General features: G+C 53.1%; 11 protein-coding genes across 11 annotated transcripts; 4 read left to right on the top strand and 7 right to left on the bottom strand.

Annotated features, from left to right (window-relative positions):
- Positions 1-417: 417 nt before the first annotated feature.
- On the bottom strand, positions 418-3,893 carry AYL99_04143 (hypothetical protein; the record flags this gene model as incomplete). Its single annotated transcript, XM_018835657.1, has 3 exons — positions 418-721; positions 782-832; positions 892-3,893. 3 exons carry the CDS (start codon positions 3,891-3,893, stop codon positions 418-420), a joined length of 3,357 nt encoding a protein of 1,118 aa, XP_018695307.1.
- A 432-nt stretch (positions 3,894-4,325) lies between these two features.
- Positions 4,326-5,306, bottom strand: AYL99_04142 (hypothetical protein; the record flags this gene model as incomplete). Its single annotated transcript, XM_018835656.1, has 4 exons — positions 4,326-4,585; positions 4,637-4,962; positions 5,015-5,113; positions 5,167-5,306. The coding sequence occupies 4 exons, from the start codon at positions 5,304-5,306 to the stop codon at positions 4,326-4,328; spliced, it is 825 nt and encodes a 274-aa protein (XP_018695306.1).
- Positions 5,307-5,524: 218 nt separating this feature from the next.
- On the top strand, positions 5,525-7,066 carry AYL99_04141 (hypothetical protein; the record flags this gene model as incomplete). The annotated part of the gene is made up of 1 exon (XM_018835655.1): positions 5,525-7,066. The coding sequence occupies one exon, from the start codon at positions 5,525-5,527 to the stop codon at positions 7,064-7,066; it is 1,542 nt and encodes a 513-aa protein (XP_018695305.1).
- A 1,634-nt stretch (positions 7,067-8,700) lies between these two features.
- Positions 8,701-10,329, top strand: AYL99_04140 (hypothetical protein; the record flags this gene model as incomplete). The annotated part of the gene is made up of 1 exon (XM_018835654.1): positions 8,701-10,329. The coding sequence occupies one exon, from the start codon at positions 8,701-8,703 to the stop codon at positions 10,327-10,329; it is 1,629 nt and encodes a 542-aa protein (XP_018695304.1).
- A 576-nt stretch (positions 10,330-10,905) lies between these two features.
- Positions 10,906-14,790, bottom strand: AYL99_04139 (hypothetical protein; the record flags this gene model as incomplete). The annotated part of the gene is made up of 1 exon (XM_018835653.1): positions 10,906-14,790. One exon carries the CDS (start codon positions 14,788-14,790, stop codon positions 10,906-10,908), a length of 3,885 nt encoding a protein of 1,294 aa, XP_018695303.1.
- A 795-nt stretch (positions 14,791-15,585) lies between these two features.
- Positions 15,586-16,920, bottom strand: AYL99_04138 (hypothetical protein; the record flags this gene model as incomplete). The annotated part of the gene is made up of 1 exon (XM_018835652.1): positions 15,586-16,920. One exon carries the CDS (start codon positions 16,918-16,920, stop codon positions 15,586-15,588), a length of 1,335 nt encoding a protein of 444 aa, XP_018695302.1.
- A 268-nt stretch (positions 16,921-17,188) lies between these two features.
- AYL99_04137 (hypothetical protein) lies at positions 17,189-18,460 on the top strand (the record flags this gene model as incomplete). The annotated part of the gene is made up of 1 exon (XM_018835651.1): positions 17,189-18,460. The coding sequence occupies one exon, from the start codon at positions 17,189-17,191 to the stop codon at positions 18,458-18,460; it is 1,272 nt and encodes a 423-aa protein (XP_018695301.1).
- A 31-nt stretch (positions 18,461-18,491) lies between these two features.
- On the bottom strand, positions 18,492-20,099 carry AYL99_04136 (hypothetical protein; the record flags this gene model as incomplete). The annotated part of the gene is made up of 1 exon (XM_018835650.1): positions 18,492-20,099. The coding sequence occupies one exon, from the start codon at positions 20,097-20,099 to the stop codon at positions 18,492-18,494; it is 1,608 nt and encodes a 535-aa protein (XP_018695300.1).
- Positions 20,100-20,935: 836 nt separating this feature from the next.
- AYL99_04135 (hypothetical protein) lies at positions 20,936-21,391 on the bottom strand (the record flags this gene model as incomplete). The annotated part of the gene is made up of 3 exons (XM_018835649.1): positions 20,936-20,988; positions 21,052-21,284; positions 21,351-21,391. 3 exons carry the CDS (start codon positions 21,389-21,391, stop codon positions 20,936-20,938), a joined length of 327 nt encoding a protein of 108 aa, XP_018695299.1.
- A 372-nt stretch (positions 21,392-21,763) lies between these two features.
- On the top strand, positions 21,764-22,966 carry AYL99_04134 (hypothetical protein; the record flags this gene model as incomplete). Its single annotated transcript, XM_018835648.1, has 1 exon — positions 21,764-22,966. The coding sequence occupies one exon, from the start codon at positions 21,764-21,766 to the stop codon at positions 22,964-22,966; it is 1,203 nt and encodes a 400-aa protein (XP_018695298.1).
- Positions 22,967-23,772: 806 nt separating this feature from the next.
- AYL99_04133 (hypothetical protein) lies at positions 23,773-25,761 on the bottom strand (the record flags this gene model as incomplete). The annotated part of the gene is made up of 1 exon (XM_018835647.1): positions 23,773-25,761. The coding sequence occupies one exon, from the start codon at positions 25,759-25,761 to the stop codon at positions 23,773-23,775; it is 1,989 nt and encodes a 662-aa protein (XP_018695297.1).
- Positions 25,762-26,157: the final 396 nt, after the last annotated feature.

The following is a 26,157-nucleotide window of genomic DNA, read 5'->3' as shown; positions in this document are numbered from 1 at the left end:
GAGACCGCTTACGACATGGAAGGTGGTGCTCCCATGAACGCAGCACTGCTGTGGCCTTCTTCGTGTTTGATGGTGCCGTTGAGGAGGGGACATAATCTTGATGGTGAAATAATGTCAGCAATCGAACAATGTCTTAGAGTTGAGAGAAGAAAGAAAGGTCGAGCACGGCAGCAAGGGGAAGCTCCAGATCGCGTAGATGGTTTGCGCAATGTCGGGATCGTGCACAACTTACATCCCCAGAGCGAGACATGGGAGATCTTCAGCCTCGTATGGGAAAGTGTTGGTACGCCGCAGAATGTCCTCGAGTCGGACGACCATCAAGTAAGATGAGTCGAGTTTCCTTCTCGAGTTTCAAGCTTTTCAGGGGGGCCGCCATTTCCAGGCCGAGGGAAGGACAAAGCCGTCTTCTCAATGCATTCAACCAGAGAAGTTCGGAGCACTCAGCCACAGGGATCCAACCTTGCGATCAATGGGGAGATGGCAATTGTTACACTTAACGTGGGTGACTGACTTTTTGTTGGTCTTGATGTGGCCTACCTGGCCACAATTCGCACACTTCCGCTGCGTGGGATGCGAATTTCTGCCGCCACCAACTCCATCCGCGTCTGGAGACATGGCTGTGCCGCCGGGTGAGGTAGCGGCTAGGAGGGCTTCCTTGTTCTTATTGCGCTTTTGCCGACGGGCTTTGTTCTTCTCGAGTTGCGCGAGAGCATCTTCGAGTCTGTTTCACGTTGTTAGCAATGTCCGAGTCCGAAATGCATGTCCGGAGAGATTTGCAGACCGTTTCTTTCGCCGTGCATCCAGCTCTGGATCGCCGGTAGGTTCGAGTTCACTAAGACTTTACGCTTGTCAGCACGAGAATGGTGATATAAAGTATGGTCGCCCACAAACCTTGTGGTCTGCATATCTTCCGCTTCCTTAATCTTGATATATCGCTTGATCACTGCCGGGTCAGTTTCAAAGTGTTCTTGCTCGACGATTTCACCATCTTTGGTTTTGACGCGGCGCACAATCCGTAGCGCTTTTTGAGCCTGACTGCCGACACTGCGTCTACTGAATGAGGTAGCCGTATCGTCATCTCGCCGTCTCGAGATCGAGGGTGTCTGCGTTCCCGACATTGGTGTTGCTCGGAGATTCGACCGGCTCTCCGGATATTTATCTTCTTGTGCATCAACATCCCCGTCCATGTCGAGGTCTGACGGTTCAATCTTCGACCCTAGACTAGCCTTCTGTTTGTCCCAGATCCCGCGAATAGATTCTTCGTAGGATTTCTGTTGCCGCGCGACATTATAGCTGTGACCGCCGAGTTCCCTCTTCAAAGCAATTGCATCCATAGCAGAGCCACCAATTGGTCGAAATCCACCTTTCATGCTTGTCTTGATGAACGAAAATGCCTCACCGCGGCCCGAGGGATCACCCTCTCCGAATAACTTGAGCATGGCCTTGCCTTGGGTAGCCTGTAGGAAGTTCTTTGTCGTTCTCCACGGCGCGAGTTGCTGCTCGACACTATCGGCGTCATTTTCTTTTGTGTCATCTTCCTCATCATTGTCTGCATACCCGGCATCCTGGAGATACTGTGCGCCGACTTGCATTGACTCGAGAAGACAGATATCTTCCGGCCGAATCATACTTTGGATTTGCTCTTCACTCGGAACCTTGTCTCCCGGCCTCATTTCCCATTCCTTGAATTCTTTGTTGAAAACCATGAACTCCTTCATCTTTTGTCGGTTCTGCATGTCTGTCGTGCCTGGGAAGTGTCTCGTAATATCTTCGACATGGATGCGGTTCGTTCTTTTTTTGCGAGCGATGCGGTATGAGATGGCTTTCAGTCGATTCTTGGAGGCAGTTGTGACCATGCGTGAATGTGTTCCGGGTACGGCAACCGAAGGCAGTTCTTGTCCAACCACGAAAACGTTTTCGAGGTTCCTCAAATAGTGGCTTTGCCCGTGCACTCCCGTTGTCTCTCGAATGACCAAGAAATCGTGGGAATTGACATCCTGGGAGAAGACGGGGGCTCTATACATGGAGTTATAGAGAGCTGTTACCGTTTCGCCCGGATCGATTTGGCCGAAGATATGGAAGGGAGATTTATCCTCCGGCAGCAACAGCGAGGTCTCGCCGATATCATATTTCGGCCTAAAGTTGTCTTCATTGCTCTTCTTGCGATAATAATTAATGATCTTATTACCCATGCCTGTTTGAGAAAGCATCGGTGGATGCTCTTCGGAATATTCGAGGAGAATGATCGAAGAATTGTCGGCCATCGAAATCTCTTTCGTGGTAGGATAAAGCTCCAAGGCGGATCGATGTTTTTGGTGCTTTCTCTTGATCTTTGCCGGTTGCCGAAATACTATAGGGTGTCTGAAGTGCATGCGCTTCCGGTGGTAATTGCGCAACTCTTGAAGGGACAACTGGACTTGGTAATAGGGGTATTGCAAACGGATAGCAGGAAGCGAGTGTTCAATGGTCAGATTGGTGAGTTGGCCTCGAACCTTATGCCTCTGATTCTGCTTAAGAAGGTCATATTCGGCATCATTCGAGGTTTTGAAGCGATATTGAAGGCGTTCCTTGAGCGTTTTGATGGTGGGTTGCTTCTCGCCGGGACGGTTCTTTGCTCTGAGGGCCTCTGGATCGACCTCTTCAACAAGGAGATCGGTGTCATTCAAGTCCAGAACGACCTTGGTGGCGAGTCTGGCGGTCATTTTCTCGGGCTCGTCGAAGGAGGGGACGTCGAGCTCACGGATTTTGACGATATCCTGTGGATCCAACCCAAGGCGGCGCCTCTTGCGGGGCTTCTCCAGATCATGATAATTATCGAAACCAAACACCTCTTCGTCGCTGTCGACAATTCGAGGGCTGATCTCGACAAATTCCTCGTCTGAAGGTGCCAGGTGCGACAGCGTATCGAAGTCAGTGCACATGAATTCCAGATCACGCATCGTGAATCCGCCAGGGAGAGGCTCGTCAGCATCGGATTCTTCCGATGACTCTGCAGCCTCCACAGGGACTGCAACTTCTCGAATCTTCACAAAATCCGCGCCAACATCTGTCGTTTGAATCGGGGCCACCGAATTGAACGCCACCCTCTGGTCTTGCTCGATTTCCAGGTTGACTTTGGTTGGGCGGACTTGTTTTGGAGGCTTCAACGGCGCTTTCCCCTGCCACTTGTGCGGTCGGGGAGGGAAAAGCTCATTGAAATATGGTGCCTCGTCACGCTTGAACTTGGGAAACTCGACTTTCAACCATTCTTCAATGTTCTCCTGCTCCGTTTTCGGAATGTAGCCTTTACCGGATTGTGCGAAGAGCGCCAGCTGTATGCGATACTCTGCATCTTCAACCTCATCCAGTTCAGCCTCCAGCATCGACAGGTCCTGTGTTGCTTCGTCGCCATGCTCAGAGGCAAGATCCGACTCTTGGTCCGCATCCTTCGCGGGTTTGTCGTCGAGTTTCAAAGGAGCAGCAACCGGCGGCGGTGCATTGACCAGGATGGGACTAGAAGGGCCGAACAGGTCGTCGTCGTCCAGGCCATCTAAAGCGTTCTCCTCAATTCCAGGCAGCATGTCGGTTGTTATCTCAACTTGCGTCGGCTCTTCCTCAGGTAACGAATCATCGTCGCCGATGTCTTCGTAATCCACCGCATCATCCGCCTTCTCGCCCTGCTCCAGTTCTCTTTCATTCAACTCATCCAAGTTGAAGCCCTCGCCACCACCTTCATTCAACAGCGCGCTGAGTTCATCATTTGTCTCTCCCGGCACAGTGAAACTCTGGTCGAGGGGTGTATTGGCTGCTGAATCGCCCATATCGCCCATATCGCCCATCTCGGCCATCTCGTCGTCGACATCGTCGAAAAGACCGTCGAGGTCGTTGGCCTGCTGGTACACATCGGTGGTCATCGTGCTGGGTTGGAGGAAGTGATGTTTGAATGAAGCTGCGCTGACCCCGCAGCAGTGTTGCCTTTGTCGCCAAAGTCTCGCATCGCTTCAGGTAACGGTAGCTGTCATTACGATTCTTCAGATGTTTGGGTGAAGAGTCGATATAGATGCCACAACTCAACGACAGAAAGAGTACAGGAGAGGCGCAGGAACACGACAGTTCGGAGATGGGGAAGAGTCACTACTGAAAGGGAGCAATCGGAGCGGGTGACTCGTGTTTAGCGTGTCTTGGCGGCAGCCTGACGCGCTACTGTCAGCCTCATCAGAGATATCAAGGTGAAATGAAAGGTCGCAGTCATAACGAAGGTATGATTAGTACACTAATTCAGGGTATCATAGCGGAGCAGTAATACGTGTAGGGCGACATTATGCAACAGTCCGTGCCAACTCGAATCACAAATCTCCCAATTTCAGCGACCCCCAATCTCCCAGGTATGCACAAAGGGCCCGGCTGCTGCCCCTGGTGCAGTAATGCACAATCTGAGTCTTCTTGTCCTCCCCCACCACTTTAGCGATTTGCCGCAGGTCGCTGGTTCTCGGCAAATACAGAACCACATTAGGCGTCAGCTTCGTCAGAGATTCGTAGAGATAGCTGAAAGGATAGGGCTGCATTGCCTCGAGGTCGAAGACTTCCGATTCTCGGTATCCCGGCCCTATCAAGGATAAGCGTTTTGGATTAACTTGCTGGGTATTTGAGGACATACCTCCCCATGGGGGACTGGCGAAAATGACACCGTAACTGCTGGCAATCGCTCTAAGTGCCTCCACGGTGTTCTCCTTGTTGGTTTCATCCAGCCCTAGTATCTCGAAGCAATCTCCTTGGAACCAGGTGATCCGATCAGCAACGCCGTAGATCTCGGCATTGTGTTTGGCACACGCCAGAGTTGCGGCGTCTTTTTCAATCGCGTAGACCCGTTTCCATTTCCCGGAAAGGGCAAATGCAATTGTGTTTCCCCCAACACCACACATGATATCGAAGATAATGGACTTGTCCTCTGGCGCGGCTTCTGCCATGTGTTGTGCAATGGTGCTAATGAGGGTCAGACAATCCTCAGCCGGAGAAAGGGAGAGGTAGAACCTACTTTGCGACTGACTCATGAGTGACTTCATACCACGCACCATCGGTCATCCAGATACCTTCGTCATATTTCGAAAAGATTGAGTAGCCCTGATGCCAATATCTGCAGAGGCGGAACATGTCAGCCTCTGTAGAGGTGGGTTATACAATTCATACTTCTGGATGTCCCAAGGAACTTCCTCGATATTCTGGTAGTGATGGACGCCTTCGGGCAAAGGTGTAGTCAACGGTCGCTTCTTTGGAGGAGTTTCATCGTAATGTTCGACATGCTCGATGTTCTTGCGTTTCCTTCCCATCCTGAGCCCAACTGTCCTATTTGGTACTTGGGAAAGATGTTTGCGAGAAATGAATTGGCGGGGTGGATTCGGAGAATGGGCGGAGCCCAATAAACAGAACCTCCGACCACGAATTATTCCAGGCTCCAACTCCGCCACAACTTTCTTCGGCAGGCGCACTCTCTTGATATCTCATCGACAATTTGGGAGGCTCCCTGCACCCATTATTACAGCCTCTGATGGACAACTCTCAATTCCGGAACCTACTCCAACCGGCCCAAAATGCAGATCCGTCAATCAGCGGGGCCTCTCCGCAAGCCTTCAAGAAGCCCGCGCTTGGCTCCAGAACCCGCGCATCGATTCCCATGACGCCTCGCTCCGTAGCAGGATTTAACGCCTCTAGAGTTTTCACACAGCAAGTTGCAGAGTATCGAAAAGAGCACGATGGACAACCTCCTAGCAAGAAGTTCAAGTCAAGCGCACCGAAAGGCAGCAAACTCGCTTCTGGCTACCAGGACCGAACCCTGGCTCGACGTACGGATGATGAGGGTGTAGCGGCACCAGATGACAAGGAAAAGCGAGTCAAAGCATTGGAAGAGATGTACAAGCTACAACAGATTGATGAAGCTACCTTTGAAAAGCTGAAGACCGAGATTGGGATTGGTGGCGATCTGAGTAATACACATCTAGTGAAAGGTTTGGATTGGAAACTGCTGGAAAGGGTCCGACGAGGTGAAGATGTTCAAACCGCTCCGAAAACTGAAGAAAAGGAGTCGGCCCCAGTGAACGTAGATGACGAGCTGGAGGAAGCGCTGCAGAAGGAGGTGAAGGCAGAGAAACAGTCCTCAAGGAAAGCACACGATGAAACCTCTGGGCAAGTTCAAGAACCCATGACACGAGACGAGATCTTGCGACGCCTAAAGGAGAGCCGAAGTGGAATATCAGAACGCTCACATCCAGAACCTGCACTTGGAGCACGCTTCAAGAAGGTGACCTCGGAGAAGCCAAACAAGAAAAAGTTCGTCGAAATTGTCAATGGACGACGCCGGGAGGTACTACTTATCAGCAATAAAGATGGAACAACGAAGAGGAAGACTCGATGGCTCGACAGGGAAGAGGATGTCCCCAAGAGCGATCAAAACCATCCTCTTGGGATGGAAGTGCCCGCTGAATTTCGAGCGAAGCAACAAACCCTTCTGGATCAGCAAGCGGCCGAAGACGAAGACGACGATATCTTTTCAGGGGTGGCCGATTACAATCCGCTCGCCAGCATCAGCAGCGAGTCAGAAGATGAAGCTGGCGACAAGGAGGCAGCAGCCAGGGCAGACGCCGCTGAGAAGACCGCTGCATCAACGAACAACAAGCCACGAAATTACTTTGCGACAAACAATCAGGAAGAGGGAGCCGAGGACCGCACCAATCCGATTCTGAAAGATCCCACGCTCCTTTCGGCTCTTAAGCGGGCCGCGGGTCTACGAAGAAATGAGGAGACGGATGGGGATCCAGCTGTCCAGTCAGATCCTGATAAAGCCGCAAAACAGCAGCAGTTGCTCGCGCGACTGAGAGAACGAGATCGGGCAGATGCCGCAGATCTGGACCTAGGATTTGGTGAAAGTCGAATCGCCGACGACGAGGATGATGAGGACGAAGCTGGGTGGGCCGAGGGTGGAGGACCAGCAAAGAAAAGTGGACGGAAGCGTGGTCCAAAGAAACGCAAAGGCGATAAAGACAACATGAGCGACGTGATGGCAGTGCTTCAAGGGCGTGAGAAGAAGCCCTGAAATCTGAAGCGCTGTCTGAGCACGATATCTGGTCTCCGATCCTCATAGAGTTTCGCTTCTGCACGACATTTGGACGCGTGGCCATAGACGAAACTAATTGGCCATATAAATGCTTGAAGACGATTACAACTCCTTTGTCAGGACAATTGGGCCGATGCCCGGAGCAAGTCTCTAGATTGCAGAGGGAGATTTGATTAGACAGGATCCGCCAGCGGGGACGGCGACCTTTTTTTTCCTTTCGTATTATTATTCCCCATGTCAATACCGTGCGGATTTCCGGCATGGCGGAGAGGTCAGATATCCAAGACAGCGGAGGTAGATGGTGGCTGGGATGTGAATCCTTCGTCCCTAGTAGTATCTTGCTATGTATATTTGTACAGTAGGACGTGAGCTACAAGCAAGTGGTACCAGGCAGCTACGGAGAGACCATTCCGCATATGGAAGCACTCCGTACTAAGTATCTCCTCCCCGTTAGCAATGACCAGATGACGTGTCGATGCCAAGGTCCACAACCCAATCAGCCTCTGGGCACACTCTCCGAAATTCTCTCCTCTTCCTCATTTCTACCTACCTGGTCCCATGTAGTACAATACAGTGCTACTTCTCTTTTCATCATTGTTGCACAGAAGTCCATCAGCTGAGTCCGACTTGACCATTCCGATCTCCGTTCAGGAGTGAGGGGTCGGGGCTAGTGTCCGTTTCTGCAAGGCTCCAAGCAAGGGTCGTTGCGTGGCTGGCAGGTTCCTGGCAGCAAATAGCGTGGCCGCTCGTCAGGCTAAAGTTTATCGGGTCTTCTCGATAGCCTAGCCGGCTCGCCCGTTTGCTGGGCCTCTCTTTTGTGGACGTTTCCCCTGCATTACCGCCCCAATTGGCGGTTTCAGGCCAGATCTTTACCAATCTGGACGCTGACTGGCTTCGGATCGACCAGGTCCTGCGACGTTAGCCTCGTCGCCAACTGCCCTCGCCTGTTCTGCAGCTTTCCCCTTTTCTGGTCCCAAGCTGGCATCCTGGGGCTCCCATGCCAGCACCATGGGCCGTTGGGATGTCTCGACCCACGGTCACTGCCTTTCTGATACAGGTCATTTACACCCCTTCACTCTCTTATCGCCAGCAAAGAGGGCCTTGAAAAGACCCGTCTCTTACACCGGCGGGGAACATGCGGTCTACCATCTACCAGGGTCACCGTCACACGAAAGACCACCATGAAACGTGCCAACCCATTTCGCTGTCGTATTCACAATTCTCCCTCAACCCCTTCAGCCACGTTCCCCATCCACCCCTCTGCTGGCAGAGGTATAACTCTGAGGTTCTTGTCGTTTCATTTGCGTCCCCTTCCTTCTTTTCTTTCCCAAGCTATCTTCCCTCGTCTTTGCAGGCTCCCTGACACGTTTTGTGCGACACATTGCACTTCGTCTTTCTTTCAGCAAGGCTAGTCCTTCGTTCTATCATTCGCCAGCGGCAGAGCTACGCTCGCGGTCACTCTTTCATCCAACCAGGTCCTTCATTGATTGAATCGGCTGCTGGATTCCCCAGGCGGGTCGCTCATACAATCCATATACTATACCTCCAGCCCCTTTCTGCAAGACAACCTCGCCAACACTATCTCCGTCACAAGCTTACTCATCTGATCCAACATGGTTGCCAAACTTTTGTCTATGGCGGTGTTCGCCTCAGCTGTCTTGGCTCATCCCAAACGACACGAACGATTCCATTATGGCAGTGGCACTGGGGGCGGCTGGGCTATGCCAACTGGTGGTATCTTCCCAATGAATGGCACAGTGCACACCAAAGGTTCAGACTCTGGTCCCTCAGTGGAGTCCCCTTCCGCTGTCGTGGCTACTGCTGTCAAGACTGTCACCGTCCTGCCCATCCCGGTCGATTCATCTTCTCCGGATACAGCTTCGAGCTTCTCAAGTGCACCTGAAGTTGCAGCAGTCGCATCCAACACCGGCTTCGCAAACACCGACGTTGCTCCGACCGGTGCTCCCATGGACTCGTGCTATGTCTTGACTTCCACTGTCACCTCTACATCTGTTCAGTATGTAACAGTCACAGCAACTGCTGGCGTTGGCGGATCAGAGGACTCGGGCTCGAACCTTGGGGCCCCTTCAGGATTCGCTCCCTCTAGCGGTGCGGGTCAATTCCTCGGAGCCTCATCGAGCTCTACTTCGACCTACGTCCCATCTGAAGGTCCTGGCGGGTTCTATGGCGGTTCTCCAAGCTCTTCGAGCTCCTCCAGCCCCCCGACTCTCCTTTCATCAACTACGTCCAGCGGACCAGGTGCATTCGCTCCCTCAAGTTCAATCAGCATTGCTGCTGGTGCTCCCACTGCTGGAGAGTTCTTCCCCGGCCCTGGAAGAAGCACTGGTGTCCCATCCTTCGGCGGTAGCTCTTCCATGTCTCCCCCACCTGTGGGGTCTCAGGGCGCCCCTTCTTCATTCATCCCAACCACCTTAGCTACTGTGACTGGCGCGCCTCCTGCTTCTAGCCCAGCCAACAGTGCATCTACTGTTTCGTCGCTCTCCTCAAGCCCAAGCTCATCTCCCAGCACTGGATCATCTGGCAAGAGAGGTCTCTCTTATAACGATGCCTCCCTGACGGACGCCTTCGCGGGTAAGGGCATGACCTGGGCGTACAACTGGGCAGCTTCACCGGGCGGTCAGATTGTGTCTGGGGCCGAGTATGTCCCCCTCCTATGGGGCCAGGACTCCATTTCAGGCTGGTCCAGCGCTGTTCAGTCCGCCATTGCCAGCGGATCCAAGCACGCCCTAGGCTTCAACGAACCCGATCTGGATTCCCAGTCAAATATCGACCCCACGACGGCCGCCCAGCTGTACATCGCCAATATGAATCCACTCTCCGGTCAAGTTCAACTTGGCTCACCCGCCATTACCAACGGAGCAGGAACGAGCCCCCTCATGGGGATCGACTGGCTGAACGCCTTCTTCAAGGCTTGCGCCGGCCAATGCAAGGTTGACTTCGTGGCGTTCCACTGGTACGACTCAGCCAGCAACATGGCCTATTTCCAGAGCCACGTGCAGGACGTCATCACTGCCGCTCAACAGAACGGCGTCGAGAAGGTCTGGCTCACCGAGTTCGGTGCGAGCGGCTCCGACTCGGATGTTGCCAACTTCATCACCGAGGCTACTGCATTCCTCGACTCGACACCCCAAGTTGAGAGGTACGCCTATTTCATGTGTTCAGACGGCATCCTCGTCGATGGTAGCTCCATCTCAAGCCCTGTTGGCGAAGCATATGCTTGAGAGAACTACTCCGTTCTCCGTCATACGCATTTTCCCAGCACACACTTTTGTATGTGCTGCGGGTATGTATGAAGGACAACTCGTAAGTGGCAGAATCTTGTCGCGCATTTCTTGAATCTAGGAGGCCGGATCATTCATGGTCGTCGAGATCTTTTTGGGTACATTCTTGTAACATACTTTTCGTGGAGAAGATTTTGGTGTGGCGTGGTCATATAACGCGAGACTTCAGACTCACGGACAGATAGAGAGGCAGAGAGGCCCGGCCATATCAAGCAAAATGGCAGAAAATTTGTTTTTTATTTTCCACGCAATGAAGGGAATAGGGAAAAAGAAAAGGAATTTTGATGAACATGTTACGAAATCTGAGCGGTTTACTTTTTATGTCATCATCTATCGAGAGATCTATCGAGAGGACAAATCGAAACACTTGCAAAGAGTTTTGGAAGAAAAACCAATGTGATCAAATTGTGTAGCGATAACGGGAAAATTTTAAACCCGAGCTCTCATAATGTGCTCTGACCTCGCCTAGCTTCCCTACTCTTATCATCAGACGCTGAATAGACGGGCAGACCGTAGTTAAACTCGTTGCTCAGGCTCGACGAAATCGATACCGTACCTTCTTTCCCTGGTAGATCCTTGTGCCACACCGAACACAGCACGTTCAGTCAATTCGTCGGGCGCGTCGTCCCACCAGCCCAGTCTGTAACATGTCGTATCTTCGTCCTGTTTCAAAGTCTCCAACCTTCGATCCCGACACAGTCTACTGCCCGCCAGAAGAGCCGCAACACCGAAGATCGTGCACGGGTTATACGGTACCACTTTGTCCAGTTTGGTCAACATGCACGCCAGGGCGGTCAGGATAGCCATTAGGCCCAGCAATGCCTGGAGCGCGAGTTTGGCGCCGTTGTGTTGGACCAGCCGGACGGACAGGGAAGCATTTGAGACGAAACCGGCGTATGTTTGAGCTTCATTGGTCGCAGCACTCGCGGGTGAAGGCACACGCATATTGCTGGAGATGGCTTGTGCCATGTATCGCCGGTAGAAAGCATTGATTCCTTGGAATACGGTGGCTCGGTTCTCTTGGCCAACGAGCATCGATTCTGGGAGTGGCGTCTTGCCGAATAACACGGCCTGGAAGAACCCGTCAACGGGCGACTCCGCCAAGTTTGCGGACGAGTATTGCGTCTGATTGAATAGTGAGAGAGATTGATCCATATGCTGCTCGATGCGGTAGGAGAATGCGGTCTCTCCGTGAACTCCAGCTGGGAGCAGTTCCACCGAAGCCTCATCCGGCACCGGGGGCTGTGTTGTTGAGATGGACAATGCGGGCAGATCGAAAGTCACTGATGTCCGAACCCGCTGCATTTCTTGATAACACATCAAAACAGTAACATCACTGCGATCCATCGTGGTGATGTCGGCGTACCCGTATATGAACGCCAAGGACGGGCAGCCGGGAGGATTGTCAGGTTGAGACCCCGGGTCGGTCTCACCAAAAGCACTGCCTTGGATTGCATCGTAAGGACCTACGTGGAGGTCTAGCACCTTGCCAAAGTACGATGCGTTCGCTTGTAGCCCGGCACGGTATGCAACGTTAATATAACTCAGGTTTCCACCAGGGCCCCCCAAGAGACAGTTCGGAGGCAGTGGTACTATGACGTTGACGTTGGCACTTGAAGTTTCAATTCTGGGATCGTAGTCGGCACTGAAGTTGAAGGATTCTGAACTCAGAGTAGAGCAATTCAGCGAAGCACGGACGGCAGGGTAAGTTACTTCCAGCGTTGACGCAGTCATGTTTGACGGTATTTCAGGCATTGCGAAAGTTGGCAGAGCAAGCTCATTATACGTGAATGCTGGATAGCTAGAATTCAGGCTTTCGGTCAAGCTCACAATGAGAGCAGCCGTGCTGTCATTAGTTGCACTCTCTGGCCAGCTTGTGTTGAAAGCATCGCTCGCCTTGAGAGCTATTGCGGTGGTGCCCGGAATTGCCCGAGGGGTATAAAGGCCAGAAACAACGATTGTTAGTATGCTTCCAATGATTGCAGCCGTCGACGAGCAGACTGTTGCAAAATGGCGATGCTTGATGGCCTTCCAGAGTGCCAAAGGAGGAAGTTGATCGACGAGAGAAAGCTCCATGCTAGCCTCTGCCAAGGCTCTTCCAGACTTCATAGCACTGAATGGTGCAAGAACCATGACATTGAAGTCAATGGCATTGACAGACGTTGCAAGGATCAGAATAACCAGGGCAGGAAGCAGACGTGTGTACACGGTCGTGGTTGTGGTATCGATTGCAGGTAGCGTCAACACTCCTCGATTGCTGTCTGAAAGTCGCTGTAGAGCTTCCAGAGCAGCAATCGTGGTTATAAGAAGTAGGACTACCACAACAACGATGAAACGTCGAGTTGGTAATGGATTCCACCATTGCATTTGGTTGGGGTCTGGAAGGGCTTCCGTTGCATCGAGATCCAACGAGCGAGGTGAGTTTCCATTTGGAAAACACTCAACCACGGTGGTGGAAGCCCCAATGGAATCTTCGGTTGCGAAGGCAGAGAACTTATACTCCGCCAGTTTCAGAGCTATTTCGGTCTCTTTTAGGTCCAAGAGGGTCTCAATCAGACTTTGAAAATTCGGATTCTGGTCCAGAACCAATGCCATGCCGTACGCCGTGTGAGAATATGGTGGGAGAGGCTTTCGAGGTCGCAAGAAAAAGACAGCTGAAGCCAGAACAGCCATGACGGCAAAGCCGCCCAACATAATCCATAACGAGAGAGGATTCACTTTCAAGCGATTCTCGACAGATGTAAGGTCCCCATTGAATTCCGACCCGTCCGGCTCTAGCAGATATTTGCTGGCAAATTGGACCGCCATCTGCCTATACGTTTGTTCAGCTGCATCCTTCATAGCATTACCATCCATTAAGGATTGGTATTGGCCATCACCGCCGGCAGCAGAAGCCATCAGACTGAACATCGTGTTCGGAAAGTCTTGTTCCAGGTCAGATTCGGGAGTGATATCTCCAAACATGTTGGCACCCGCTACCAAGGAGCTTGTAAATCGTGAGGCCAGGTCATCGTCTTGGAAACCCGCAAGATGGCCATTGGTGACAGTCGGAGCACCAACTGTGATCAAAGGAGGGTCTTCGGAAAAATCATAAGTCACATTAACTTTGCCCATGCTATAAGCCGGGCGACAGAGCAGACTTTTGGTTTGATTAATAGCAATCGTCCAAGACACAACATCGATATCGGAACTATCCACAGCCGTCGTCGTATTCGTGGCGGAGTTGTTCAAGACTTGTTGATAGGAAATCTCGGCCAGAGTAAGGAGTTGATAATTTCGCAGGTCGACGGAAGACCCCATCCTGGAACAGTTGACCCGTTCCATATTCCCCCTGAACTGGGTCTGGGGACATAATTCAGTGTTTGCATCAAGAACAAACACTGGCTGAGCCCCACCCATCAGTTGACAGCCTGGAGATAGGATTGAAATAGTCTGACCAGACTGTTCGCCATCTGTCCCGTAGGGAGATGGGTTTATGGAAACCGTGGCATCAACACAATTGAAGTCGGGTATGAAAGCATTCATTTGCGCTACCAGTCGCCCAGACTTCTGTTGTAAGTCGGGAGGAATTTTGAATGTTTCGTAGGCGAGATCATTCGTGGTGCCGAAGCCATGTGTGGCGACGCCGCGTGCCAAAACGCCATAAGCTTCGTATACTACGGACGCATCTTCGCTCCCCAAGGGTTGTGTGATATTCCAAAGTGATCCATTGAAATTCACATTGCGTATCAGGCCGATACTCTGACTCGAAAGCTGTGTAAGATCCGCCACGAAGAGGCCGGTGGAGGCTAGTGTGATGACTTTCAGCAGAACAAAGCCAGTAATTGTAGAGAGCACGCCAAACTGGCGATTCCTGAGCGCTCGCCAGAAAGAGGTAGGTTGAAGAGGAGAAATGTAATCAAGGAGGAGGGTATCCTTTCCATTTGCGTGTCCATGCTGAAGAACAAGCCACGGTGCTGCAGACTTGAAATTGAAATCCACCTGGCGCCATAGAGCAACGACAAAGACAAGGATGGCGGTAGGGCCGTAAGTCCAGGAGTAGTGGTTGTCTGTGACCAAGGCATATCCATTCCCAACAATGTTGTAATGCCAGACTAGAAGAAGTGCAAACCCGAGTGTCATGAACAAACCCGTAATCATCGACAGGCTGACTGTAGAAAGCCATCCGAAGGTCGATATAGACACGGGGGAAGGACCTTTTCCACGCTCACTGGTGAATCTCGCATTCGACTTGTCGACCGTAGCGGCAGATTCATGTCCTTTTTGGTGCGAGCCTTTCCCGGTCTTTTCTGCTTTCGAACGTAAAATGGCATTCAGACCAGAAGGGAAACATAGTCTAATCCAGTCTCGAACGCGGGCTACACTTTCAGATTGCACGACTTTTGAACGTTCTTTCTCCATGGTTTTCGATATGAGTATCGACAAAGTGGTTCATATGCAACTGCAGAGTATTTGTTTATCTCAATGGGTTATCGATGCGCAGGCGCTACATGAAGCCGGCGCTGGACTCCAGGCCCATGGCCAACGGCTAGGCCAACGTTTGAGGATTGGAAATACTGGGTCTCGGGCTCAGTAAGCATTCTGGTCAAGTAGAACGGCATCGGGCGATTGTAGATTCATGAACGTAGCCAGGGACGGCGCTAAGCTCAGGCAGAGGCTGGAACGCTGAATGCGCCTGTTTCGAAGGCCTACTGCTCGAATCATGACAACCTGTGGTAAGCGCCGGACCACAAGTAAAGGCCATGAGTTAAAAATGGACAATGTTGGCGGTTGCTGAAACATGAACTGGGGAAAGGAGATTTGTTGTATCAGGCCCCTCATTGGTCAGCCTCGTTGATATGAATAGAGGATGGAACCAACCTGAAGTGCTCGACCACTGCTACAGAAAGCCACTTTGGAACATAATTTTCGTGGTTCAGAAGACGAAATTCCTTATTAGGCTCACTCCTTTTCGAAGTACAGCAAATCCGGTGGTGGGTGTCTGAGAGTCGACTGCGAGCATGCTTAATCAGGTAGAAGGGCGTCCGCACCACAGGCCAGCAAAGGGCACACTACGATAGTCACACCAAAGTAACGGTCGTAATTGTTGTTGCTCTCAAGAACTTTTCAACTTTGTGTCGGGCATTTGTATAGATATCGACCTCAAATACCGTTGCCATAGTTGCTGCTCGAAGCAGGCGAATATAGATTTTGGGGTTAGGTGCTAGCCCTTTTCAGCCCTTGCTCTGCGGTTTCGATCAGAGGAAGGAGATTCCTCTCCCTCAACATAGGCAGCAGACTCAGAAATGCCTCGCGGGCCTTTGCCTTGTCGCCACTGTCCAGCAACAGGTCCGCGCGGGTCATCTGGGCGGAGATCAGAGCGGCGGTGCAGATTTCATCGCGCTCTTCCGACGTGACCACGTCGGCGGCGGCGATGGCTTGGTCCGCCCATCTCAGAGCAGCTCGTCGTCCGGCCGCCAGCGTGTCCTTGGTCGCTGGCTTCCCGTTGATCTTCGCCGTCGGCTTCTTCAGCGCCATGTCCATGGTAGACGCAATGTTGCTGAGGACCTGGGCTTCCTTGCAGGATCTCGTGCCGTTGCACGACGCCCTCAACGGCTTCAGCGTGAGCATGTAGAGTTGGATGGCATTTTCCTCTTCGCCCGAGGTGGCGTACAGATCGCCCATCTGAGACAGCATCGCAGCAATTTCCCCCGTAGTCAAGCCCGCCGCGTTGTCCTCCGTAAAGGTGTTGACCTGGGGATCCTTGGTCTCCTTCACGACAAGGCCCACCGCATCTGACAGCACGTGTTTGGCCATCGTGGGGTTCTGAAGATAATCGCTTTCGTACATTGATGATATCTTGATCTTTAGCTTGACAATTCCCTTGATCAGGTTGGCTCGAAAATCCGCAGTCTCTGGTTCCAGAGGCGACGGAGGATCTGTCTTGCTGGACGAGGTCTGGTCAAGCTCGGCCAGTTTTTGTTCCAGGTCGGAGGAGATGCCGTCCAGGATCTCGATGGCCGCCTTGACGTGTCCGAACTCTTCTAACATCTGGGAGAAGCGGACCCGAATGCCGACCGTGTCTTTGCTATAGGGGTCCATGCCCACCTCCTCCGCCTTCTTGATGGCTTGCATGAAATATTTTGACGCCGTGTCTGGGTCAGGGGAGATGTGGGTGTAGTGCAAGGCCAGCCGGAGCTGGTCCTCGACGGCTGGAGGATATACCGAGGTGCCTCTCTTCTCCCTCCGCCATTGATCATAGGCCATGATAATGAGCAAGATCACCGAAGCCGTGGAGCCAAAGAGCAGGAATGGGAACAGGACTGGGTGTTTCACCCGGGCGTCAATGACGGCTTGTTCGAATCGATTTGGAGGGCGAGCATATTTCCTAGCGTTTCTCGTCTGAACTCGTGCATTGAGGGAGGGCGTGCTGCGAACGAGACGCCGTGCTTTCGATAAGTTGTGGAAGCTGTTGAGCAGAGCTCGAGAGGGAGCGGGTGGCGCAGGTCTGAAGTTGCGAAGCAGCTGGCTCGTGAACATACTGGAATTCATGTTCTGACGCCGATGAGGCTGACTGGAGAACAGTAAAAGGAAAGGCAAACAAGAGATGCGGCAGGACAAGTTGAACCGTTATGTACATTTGAACGCGAAATTTTGAAGTTTCATGTACCCCGGATTATCGTGACTGCGCCCGACGTCACCAGCGTCGCGCTCTAATATGTAGCGAAACACCGCCACCATTCGTATTCCCGTCGTATTGGCGAACTGCCTCGCACACCTGCTCTCTCTATGCTCGACACAAGTATTCTGCAGCGCCAACATGTGTGGGCGATATGCACTGGGCCTCCGTGCCGCATTTGTCCGCTACCAGCTCCAGCAACAGGGCATGCCCGTTGACGATGCACCGGAGGACGACGAAGCCCGCGAAACATACAACTTCCCACCGGGATCCTTTGGCCTCGTCTACCGCGCAGATGTGCCCGACCAAGGTGTCAGGGACACCAACGAATCTGAAAGTAGCGATGCTGCCGAGCACGACGGCCAAGCACAGGAGCAGGAGCAGGAACAGGAACAAGAACAAGAACAAGAACAAGAGCCGCAGGAGTCCACTGCCCCAACGTCCAGTCAATCGAAGAAGCACTTCAACTACCAGCTCAAAGTCATGAAATGGGGACTGATCCCTTTCTGGACCAAACGCGCCCCCGACTACGGTTCGATGCTGCGCACCATCAACTGCCGTGACGACTCTCTGATCGAGAACCGGGGCATGTGGAACACGATGAAGCAGAAGAAGCGCTGCTTGGTCGTGGCACAAGGCTTCTACGAGTGGTTGAAGAAGGGGCCAGGCGGGAAAGAGAGGATCCCGTACTTCGTCAAGAGGAAAGATGGCAATCTGATGTGGTTCGCGGGACTGTGGGATTGTGTCAAGTACGAAGATACCGAGGAGAAGCTGTACACCTACACCATCATCACGACGGACGCGAACAAGCAGTTGCAGTTCCTGCATGACCGCATGCCTGTCATCCTGGATCCGGGGACAGAGCAGGTCAAGATGTGGCTGGACCCGACCAGGAACAAGTGGAGCAAGGAGCTCCAGGCCATCTTGAAACCGTATGAGGGCGAGCTCGAATGCTACCAGGTGGATTCGGCCGTGGGCAAGGTGGGAAACAACTCACCCAGCTTCATTGTTCCCATCGACAGCAAGGAGAACAAGAAGAACATCGCGAATTTCTTCAGCAATGCCAGTGCAAAGAAGCCCAAGGAGAAGGTCGGAGTAAAACCCGAACCCACCCAACCCACGGCCGAGGATACTGTCAATGTAAAAGACGCTCTGCTGTCCACACCGAGTACCCCGGTGGAAGAAAAGCAAGGACAAAAAAGGGGGCATGATGACGAGTCCCAGGAAAGCCCGACCAAAAAACAGGCGAAGCTGTCCTCCACCCCTCAGTCCTTGAAGTCTCCTCAATCCAAGACGACTCTGGGCAAGAAGCCGAAGAGCGCAACCAGTAACAAGGACATGACTCTAAAGACGAGCCCTTCCAAAAAGGCCGAGCCAGGAATGCAGCGAATCACGAATTTTTTCACCAAGTGATTATTGATATTAGAGCCACCATGAGGGCTAGTCACGATCGTCTCAATCGCAGGTGATCACTTACCATGGATGTCACCAGATCTTTGTCGAATTCGACCTCAATCCACTTCCCCCCGGCCTCCTTGCGGACAGCCCGCAAATACCGCGAAACAGACCACGCCGAGCATCGAACCCTGTCAAAACGTTCCCGCTCTCGCTTATACCGATAAAGTCTGCGCTCAGCCTCCATATCCTCGTCCTCGGCAGGAGAACCGTGTCCAACCGCTTCAGGAGGAATCGGTCTCCATCCCACTCCTAGCACCAGCCTCTCCAGCCCGCGCCAGCCGTTGTTCCATTCAGGACCATACCGTCCCTTGTTGAGAGAATCTCTCTGCGAAAAGAAGCGACCGGGATTAGAGGGCTGCCATTCCAGTGCAGCAAACCAATCCCCGCAGCCTGTGAGATCCAACCATTTCAGGCAGTAGAGTGATCGACTCAGCGTCCGGAGTATCCCTGCCGCTTCTCGCCAGTCATGATCGAAAGCGGGATAGAAATCCGGTCCAGCATACCTGGCCGATCCAGGACCGGTGAGGTTGATGAGCGCCCGTGTGGATGCGGCATTTGGTGTGAATGTAGGCTGAGGCCAGTATGCGAGCGAAAGAGAGGTCAATGTGCTCAATTCAGTAGCCAGGGAAAGTAGTGAAGACCACGAGGCGGCTCTGGCGTTGGATGGAGAGATGGCGAGCGACAGGTGCTTCAGATTTTGAAAGGTGTGTATGGTTTTAGGAAGTGGAGCGATCTCTTCAAGTTCTGCCACGACTTGGTCGTCCACATCTGCGTCCCAGCTATCGGGTGTCAGATCCGATGTTGCAGCGTGAGCGTCTGTCGCCGTATCGATCGCATTCTTGACGAATAGATCCTTTTCCAGCTGTCTCAAAGTCGTCCAATCCCCTAGAGCGTTACTTAAGTCCAGCCTCGTCACCGCTGCCCGGTCCTCCCTGTCCGTTTCGTGTATGAACAGCACTCTGAGCGGATTTCTCGTGACCTCCTCGTTGTATACCGCAATGTAGCTTAGCAGCTGTTGCCTGAGCGCAATGGGCAGACAGTCAAAGTAGCCGCGGTCATTCTCTGCATGCCATTCCCAATTCCTTGAAATGCTTTTCAACACGAGATGCTGGAGGGAGGCGGGAGCGGGAAATTCCCCTTCCGGTAGATTACTCGACCGGACGTGAAAGCGACCGTTTCCGACGTTGGGATCAGTGGTATCATCCGCCGAGCGAGCAGAGGGAGGCGCATAGGCGCTTCCAGTGAGCCAACTCTGGGGCGGAGGAGGCCCAGGGATGCGCCGCACTCGAGTCGGACCTGGACCGCCACCGGCCGCGCGCTGAGCAAATCCTGGTCGTGGGGCAGGTGTGAGCGGCGTGGGCAAGTCTAGGACTGCTCTCACGGAGGGGTGGACGGAGGGGGCGTTGGAGACGGTGGCAATTCTCGAGTCATTGTTCAACTGCTGGCGACGAGACTCCCGGATCAGGTCGTTGACGGTGCGCGCAGCGCCTTCATTGTCTGCTTTGGGGGCTGGGGACTTGGAGAGCGAGAGGGCCGGAGGACTGCTGGACGGTGGCTTGGTGAACAGGACTCGTTTTTGGTGTTTCTTGGGCATGTATCCGGATTTTGAGGGTGTTTCATGGACAAGAGAGTGAAATTCACGGAGTGAGGCAAGACAGAATATCTACCTCGCCTGTTCGTGAGGAGTCATGAAAAGAGCGCAAAGTCATGTACGAGTAATATGGAGTCATGAATGGAGGAGGGATGCGACAGTCATTGCCTGCCACATACCAGACTGGGCAGATCACGTGTAGCCAAAGAGGGAGAAAGTGCCACCCTCCTTGCATTATTCGGATGCACTCACTCCTATGGAGGAGGACATTGGGCAAATGATTGTCCTTTGACCACGAAGGGTCTAGCCATGGTCACTGCTGTTATACAGATCAATACAGCCTCTCTTCCCAGTGAGATGTAGAGGATGCTTTCACTGCTAGGGGCCCAGAGCAATCATCATGTGTGTTCATATCCCATCCAAGAAACACTAGGTCCACTTCAAGTCCTCTCTGCTTGCTATCCCGGTGCCTGCTGCATTCTGTTCCAATCAGATATGTTTCACCAGACAGCTGTCTTCCCATCTGCACTGATAGGCTACTGGTCCCCGTCGACTTCTCTTCATACACCGGCGCTGCAGGCACTGAGGGCGCGTATGGCGTCTTGGTTGCTTCATCGCCGCTTTTGTAGACAGGCAGCCTGTTCGGTGCTCCAGACTTCAATCCCCTGTAGGTCTTGATTGTGGGAGGGCGTGGCTCAGTCTCCGTGAGCGTCAACATCCGCAATTCAGTGCAGGGACAATGGCTTCGAGAGGGGTTAGAGAGGCGAAAGGCATTCCCCCGGAGACGAGGGACGTAGGTGTGGTATATGTCATCAATGGTATCGATCGAGGTGCGTCCTCTAGAAGCCGGGCGGGTTGAGTCTCTGACTGACTCTCGTCCATTTCGGCAGCTCTGAAACATTCATTCATCAGCACGGGGGGACCGAACCGGAAACAAGCTACTCAAGCAACATACTGTGAATGCCCTTTCTGTATTTCTTTTCCTTGCGGTCAAAAATCGTGTATTTGTCCTTGGGCAGCATCTCTTCCTCTCGGGGCATCTCCTGGTACCATCGCTCGACCGCCTTTGCCGTCATGCCGCCGTTATTCTGCAGCGCTGTGCTGACCGTGTCGACTACCTTATCGACCAATTTCAATCGTTTCCGTTGACGCGCTTTCTGCATCGACGAGAGGCGCCAGGGGATTTTCCTGCAGGCAAAGAGTCAATCAGCATGGATGACCAGCGAAGAGCTCTAATCCCAAACAAAGACGCACCATAGAAGGCCTCCTGCTAGAGGGGACGTCGGCTTGAACATGGTTGATGCAATCCAGCAGAGTGAGCTCGACTGATCTACTGTGCACTGCTGGAGGTTGACAAGTGATGAGCTGTTGTGGTCGCAGCAGGAGATTGAATGGGACAGTTGAGAGTTCAGACTCGGATCGGAAACGTTCCCGCAAATTGCTCCGCAGCTTCAGAAAAAAACCCGCCGACAGACTGACAGCCCGACAGCCAACAACTCCGGCACGACGCCTCCCTCCAGGGAAAGCATGGGTTGATGAGAATAGAAATTCTACAGGGGCTCACCTTCTTCTTCTTCATCCTCCTCCTTCTTCTTCCCTTTCCCCTCTACATAACTACTCGATGGACTCCTTGATAACAACTCTCTCCCCGCTCTATTACATCCTCGATGCCCTTCTTCCACCGCGATGACCTCAACCTCTACCAAAACCTGGAGTCCCCGAGCTTCTTTTGGCGCGGTGCCTCGTACCAGACGATCCTCACCGTCGCCACCTTGTCACGTCTGTTCCTGTATGCGCTCAACAAAACCGAAGTCCATGGCCTCCCTCGTTTCCTCGACCTGTTAAAGTCGCGTTCCGACTACAAGACGCGTCGCCGCGGTCTGCTGACCGTCTCGAATCACATCTCCGTCCTCGACGAGCCCTTGATATGGGGCGTGCTCCCAGTCTCCTTCGCCGCTTTCCACGGCTACATGAACCACCGCTGGAGCTTGGGTAGTCACGACATCTGCTTCACAAATGCGCTTACTTCGCACTTCTTCACGTTGGGACAAGTTCTGCCCATCCACCGCGGCGCACACTCCCCTTTCGGTGGACCGTACCAGGCGACGATGACCGAAGCCGTCCGCCTGCTCTCCAAGATCTCGGCACAAAAGCAGTCGCTCAGCCCTCTGAGCAACCCACGCTTTCACAAGGATTGGAAACCTCCTCAGTGGCCCTGGGACTGCGTGGACCCGTTCTCCGAGATCTCTCCTCCGCCCTGCTATCCGTCCCAACCCTCCGATGTGAGGTGGTACCTCGCCCCTTCGCGTTACGCGAGCAATTCTTATAGCTGGGTACATATTTTTCCCGAGGGGATGATCCACCAAGCCACGGACAAGACGATGCGTTACTTCAAGTGGGGAGTGGCACGACTAATCCTCGAGCCGCCCGAATGTCCCGACGTGGTGCCCATGTTCATCGAGGGGACGGACCAGGTCATGCATGAGAGTCGGGCGTTTCCGCGCTTCATCCCCCGGATCGGGAAGAGAATCTCTCTCACGATTGGGCGGGAGCTGGACGTCGAAGCCGTCTTTGGCGACTTGCGCAAGCGCTGGAGAGATCTGGCCGACCGACACGCCCGTGAAGCCGGACTGCCGGGATGGGACGAGATGATATTGGGCCTGGTCCCCGAGAACCTGGCCAACCATCCCGAGGCAATGGAGCTAAGGATAGAGTGTACAAAACGGGTCCGCGAGGCGGTCCTGGAAGTCCGACGATCCAGGGGTTTGCCGGACGAGGATCCCAAGAATGGGGTGGTCGAGACCTGGGCGAGAGAAGGGCCGAAGCGCGAAGGTTTGATGGATGACGGCACTTGGGTCAAGGATACCTAGAGGGGAAAAGGACAGTGGAAGGACTATGCTGGCCTCATGTGCCAACCTAACATTAGAAGGATAGTATATATCTGAGCAAAACACAATTTTTACTACAAGCGCCGACACGATTCATCAGAGCCGAGACCCGTTCTTCGCAGACGATCGCTAAGTTTCCTTCCTGCCACCCTGCCCGAGTAACAGATAGAATAGAGATTGAGGGCCATAATACGTGGCGAGTAGAATACGTTGTCGAGAATAGTGACAGGACGTAGACCCTTCACGTGTGCCCTGTTCCGCCGAGATATGGTCTCGCAGTTGGTCTGGCGTATGGAAGAAATCCCTTTCGACAGCGTCGAGTCGACTACTCCGACACTGCTGAAGGCAGACCGGGCCGTGTAGTGGCCTTGCCTTCCTCCCATGAGACCATTACTTGATCCCTAAGTGGAAAGGCTGCCGGTGAGGTGAGGTGAGGTCGAGCTGTTGCGATCAGCCAGCGATTGACTGAGTATATCGGCTCGACTACTCTTACTCTGCAAGCCTGGCCGCACCATGGCCATACACAACAGCCGCATGCCCGGCACATCCGGGACAGACACAGCAGCCTTCGGGGGAGGAAGACAAGAGGTTCGTCCTGTCGTCGTGTCGTGCATGGCCTCTCAGGTGGAGCTTCTGATTCCGCATTCTGACCTGTTTGGGATGCAACAATTGCAAAAGCTTGAGGCATCCTTCCGGAAAATGGTCGTGGAGAAGTGTCGAAACAGAGGGGCATCTGTCTTATGCCATTGCCGGCTGTCATGTGTACCGGTCAACTGGGTCCGATTCGATCAATCGTCAGAATGCAAGAGCAGGCGTTTCCGCCCAGGACCAGAAACCATTAGCGAGACTTCCGTCGTGCTCGCAGCTTTCTCCATGTCGCTGGTGGTCTCATACGTTTTCTCGTCGTCCACCAAGTGGGCTTCTAGGCCATGGTAGAGGAGCGCAAAGGCCGAGGATTTCCATAACGGTACTTTATTCCGTTTGGTGTAGACTGCAGTTATCAGGAGAAAAATGAGTCCCAAAACATTCAGACCTAGAGGGAGAGACAGCCAGACCCAGCGGACTGCGACGTACGTCTTGTTGGTGAAGACAGTCCCTGAGACAGTGTTGAAGTAAGAGGCCTGGTGACTGAGGAATGTCAGAGCCGTAGCGACGTTGGGAAGGAACACGCTCGGATCAGCCTGTAATTGGAGCAGAACATCGTCAAGGATGAAGTTGCCAGTGTCGTCGGGGGTCGAAAGGCAATCATTCCTGTACGGGTTCCAGGTCGCGTTTAAGGTACCATGGAGCAAGGACAGTATCTCTTGAATCCAACTTTGTTGTATCAAGCAAAATCCAAGGTCTTCGAGAGGAGTGGCATCTGGGGGCCCATCATCCACGGTGTTCACTGTCGTTGGTAGCCAACAGAGGTTTCCGAGCTCCGTTTCATCTGAACTTATCGAACCGTAGTTCACCTCGAGTGTCTGGTTGATCGTGCGCCCGTTGACAACGGACACATTGTATTTTCTGGCGCATGGAGTCAGGAAGCACAAAGCAGACTGTGACATGGTGTCCGGTAGTGTTGTCTTGTTGTTTGGCACTGAGAACAGTGGCGGGGCATAACCTAGAGCGAGAAGCGGGTTCGTTGCTCCAAGGAACTCTCTAGAGTCCTGAAAGTAGTTGGTGATAAGTGTTGTGTTGGTATGGTCGTATGCCCCGACCGATAGTGGCCAGATAGGAGTGTAGTTCAGAGACAGTGAGAGCTGGTTGTCCAGGTTTGTCTCGGAGCACATCCCGCTTCTGCCGGTGCTGGCCTCTAAGGTCGCTTTGAGTGCATTGCCCTCAGAAAAGGAGAAATCACAAGCTTTGGTCACATTTTTGCCCTGTTTAACGATTTGTTTGGGAGTCAAGTTGCACGACCGAGATTGGAGCTTCCTTTGCTCGCATTTTGCACACCAACCGACGGACCAGAATGGATCCCAGGTACAATTCCCCGTCGAGCAAGACGGGGTCCGGTCGGGAAAAGAACTGCCATAGAGACCGGCCACCGTGAAACCCCTTAGAGTCTGAGAGAAGCGGTAGTAGTCCAGGCCGACCACCTGCTGCACTGAAGCATCTGGAGAGGTTACGTTCGTTTGATGCACAGGGAAGCTAACAACCTGCTGGATGAAGGGCTCGTAGACTAGCCCAAGAATGATAATGACCGCTCCTATATAACAGAGGGATGCCATGGTGCTGCCAAAGAGCAAGATGAGTGATCCAAGAGGGCCACGGCTTGCTTCGTCCACGTCCTGCAGATGTCCGAGTCGCCTTTGGCGCGCCGGGCCACATTTGAGCCAGCACCATTTGCACTGGCTCATTGTACCTGCCACGGCAAAGATCAGGGAGGATTTCGAAGCCGCAGCAAGGCCGGAAAGTATCGTGTTCAACGTCAAGCCCCATGGCAGCCGAGAGAGCGGATATCCGCTGAAGTAGTTGAGGGTGATGGTGATCTCGACCAAGCAGGAAAAGCTGAACGTCAGGGCCAGAAGTTCGGGCCACCAAGTGTCAGTCAAGACCGCTCTCCCATAAGAGAGATATAATTTCAGAGTGCTTTTCCATCTGCGAAATTTTGTCCGTGCCGTCGAGTCGACGCCAACCAACAAACGATGTGATGGCCCTCGGTCGAGATAGGGTTCGTATACCGCGATGGTCGACGCTGTCGAGATGTCTTTTACACTTGGATCAATGTGGGCGAGCTCGAAGGAGACAATGCTGCTCACATCATCTCTGGGGGCACCGGCCTCAGAGGCCTCCATGTTGACGGAGAGATTAAGGAAGACATCAGCATCCAGAAAGCCAGGTCGGGCTTGCTGGGTGCGTTGATGTTATACATATCTCAGCCGTCCTTGCAGCACATAGTTCACACTGGTGTACTGTAGGTATCTGCCTTCCACTAGGTTCTTGAGTCGCACAGCCCTCAACCTGGCATCAACCCCGCTCTTTTGCATGCAAATGGCCGTGCTGTGAGACTAGCATTCCCGAGCGGCCGTTGATGGGTTAAGAGACGAGCAAAAGCGGGCTGATAAGGTGAATTCGGCCACAGGCACGGCAGCACGTCAAGGCCTAAATGGTGCTGCAGCTGTCGAGGCCGGGAAGGGTTAGCAACCGGGCTGCCGAACTAACAAGGCGCACTCAGTCATCAGGCTGTCACC

This window comes from Fonsecaea erecta, assembly GCF_001651985.1.
Source record: "Fonsecaea erecta strain CBS 125763 chromosome Unknown Scaff3, whole genome shotgun sequence".
NCBI lineage: Eukaryota > Fungi > Ascomycota > Eurotiomycetes > Chaetothyriales > Herpotrichiellaceae > Fonsecaea > Fonsecaea erecta.
This window is presented reverse-complemented; position numbering and strand designations above follow the sequence as displayed.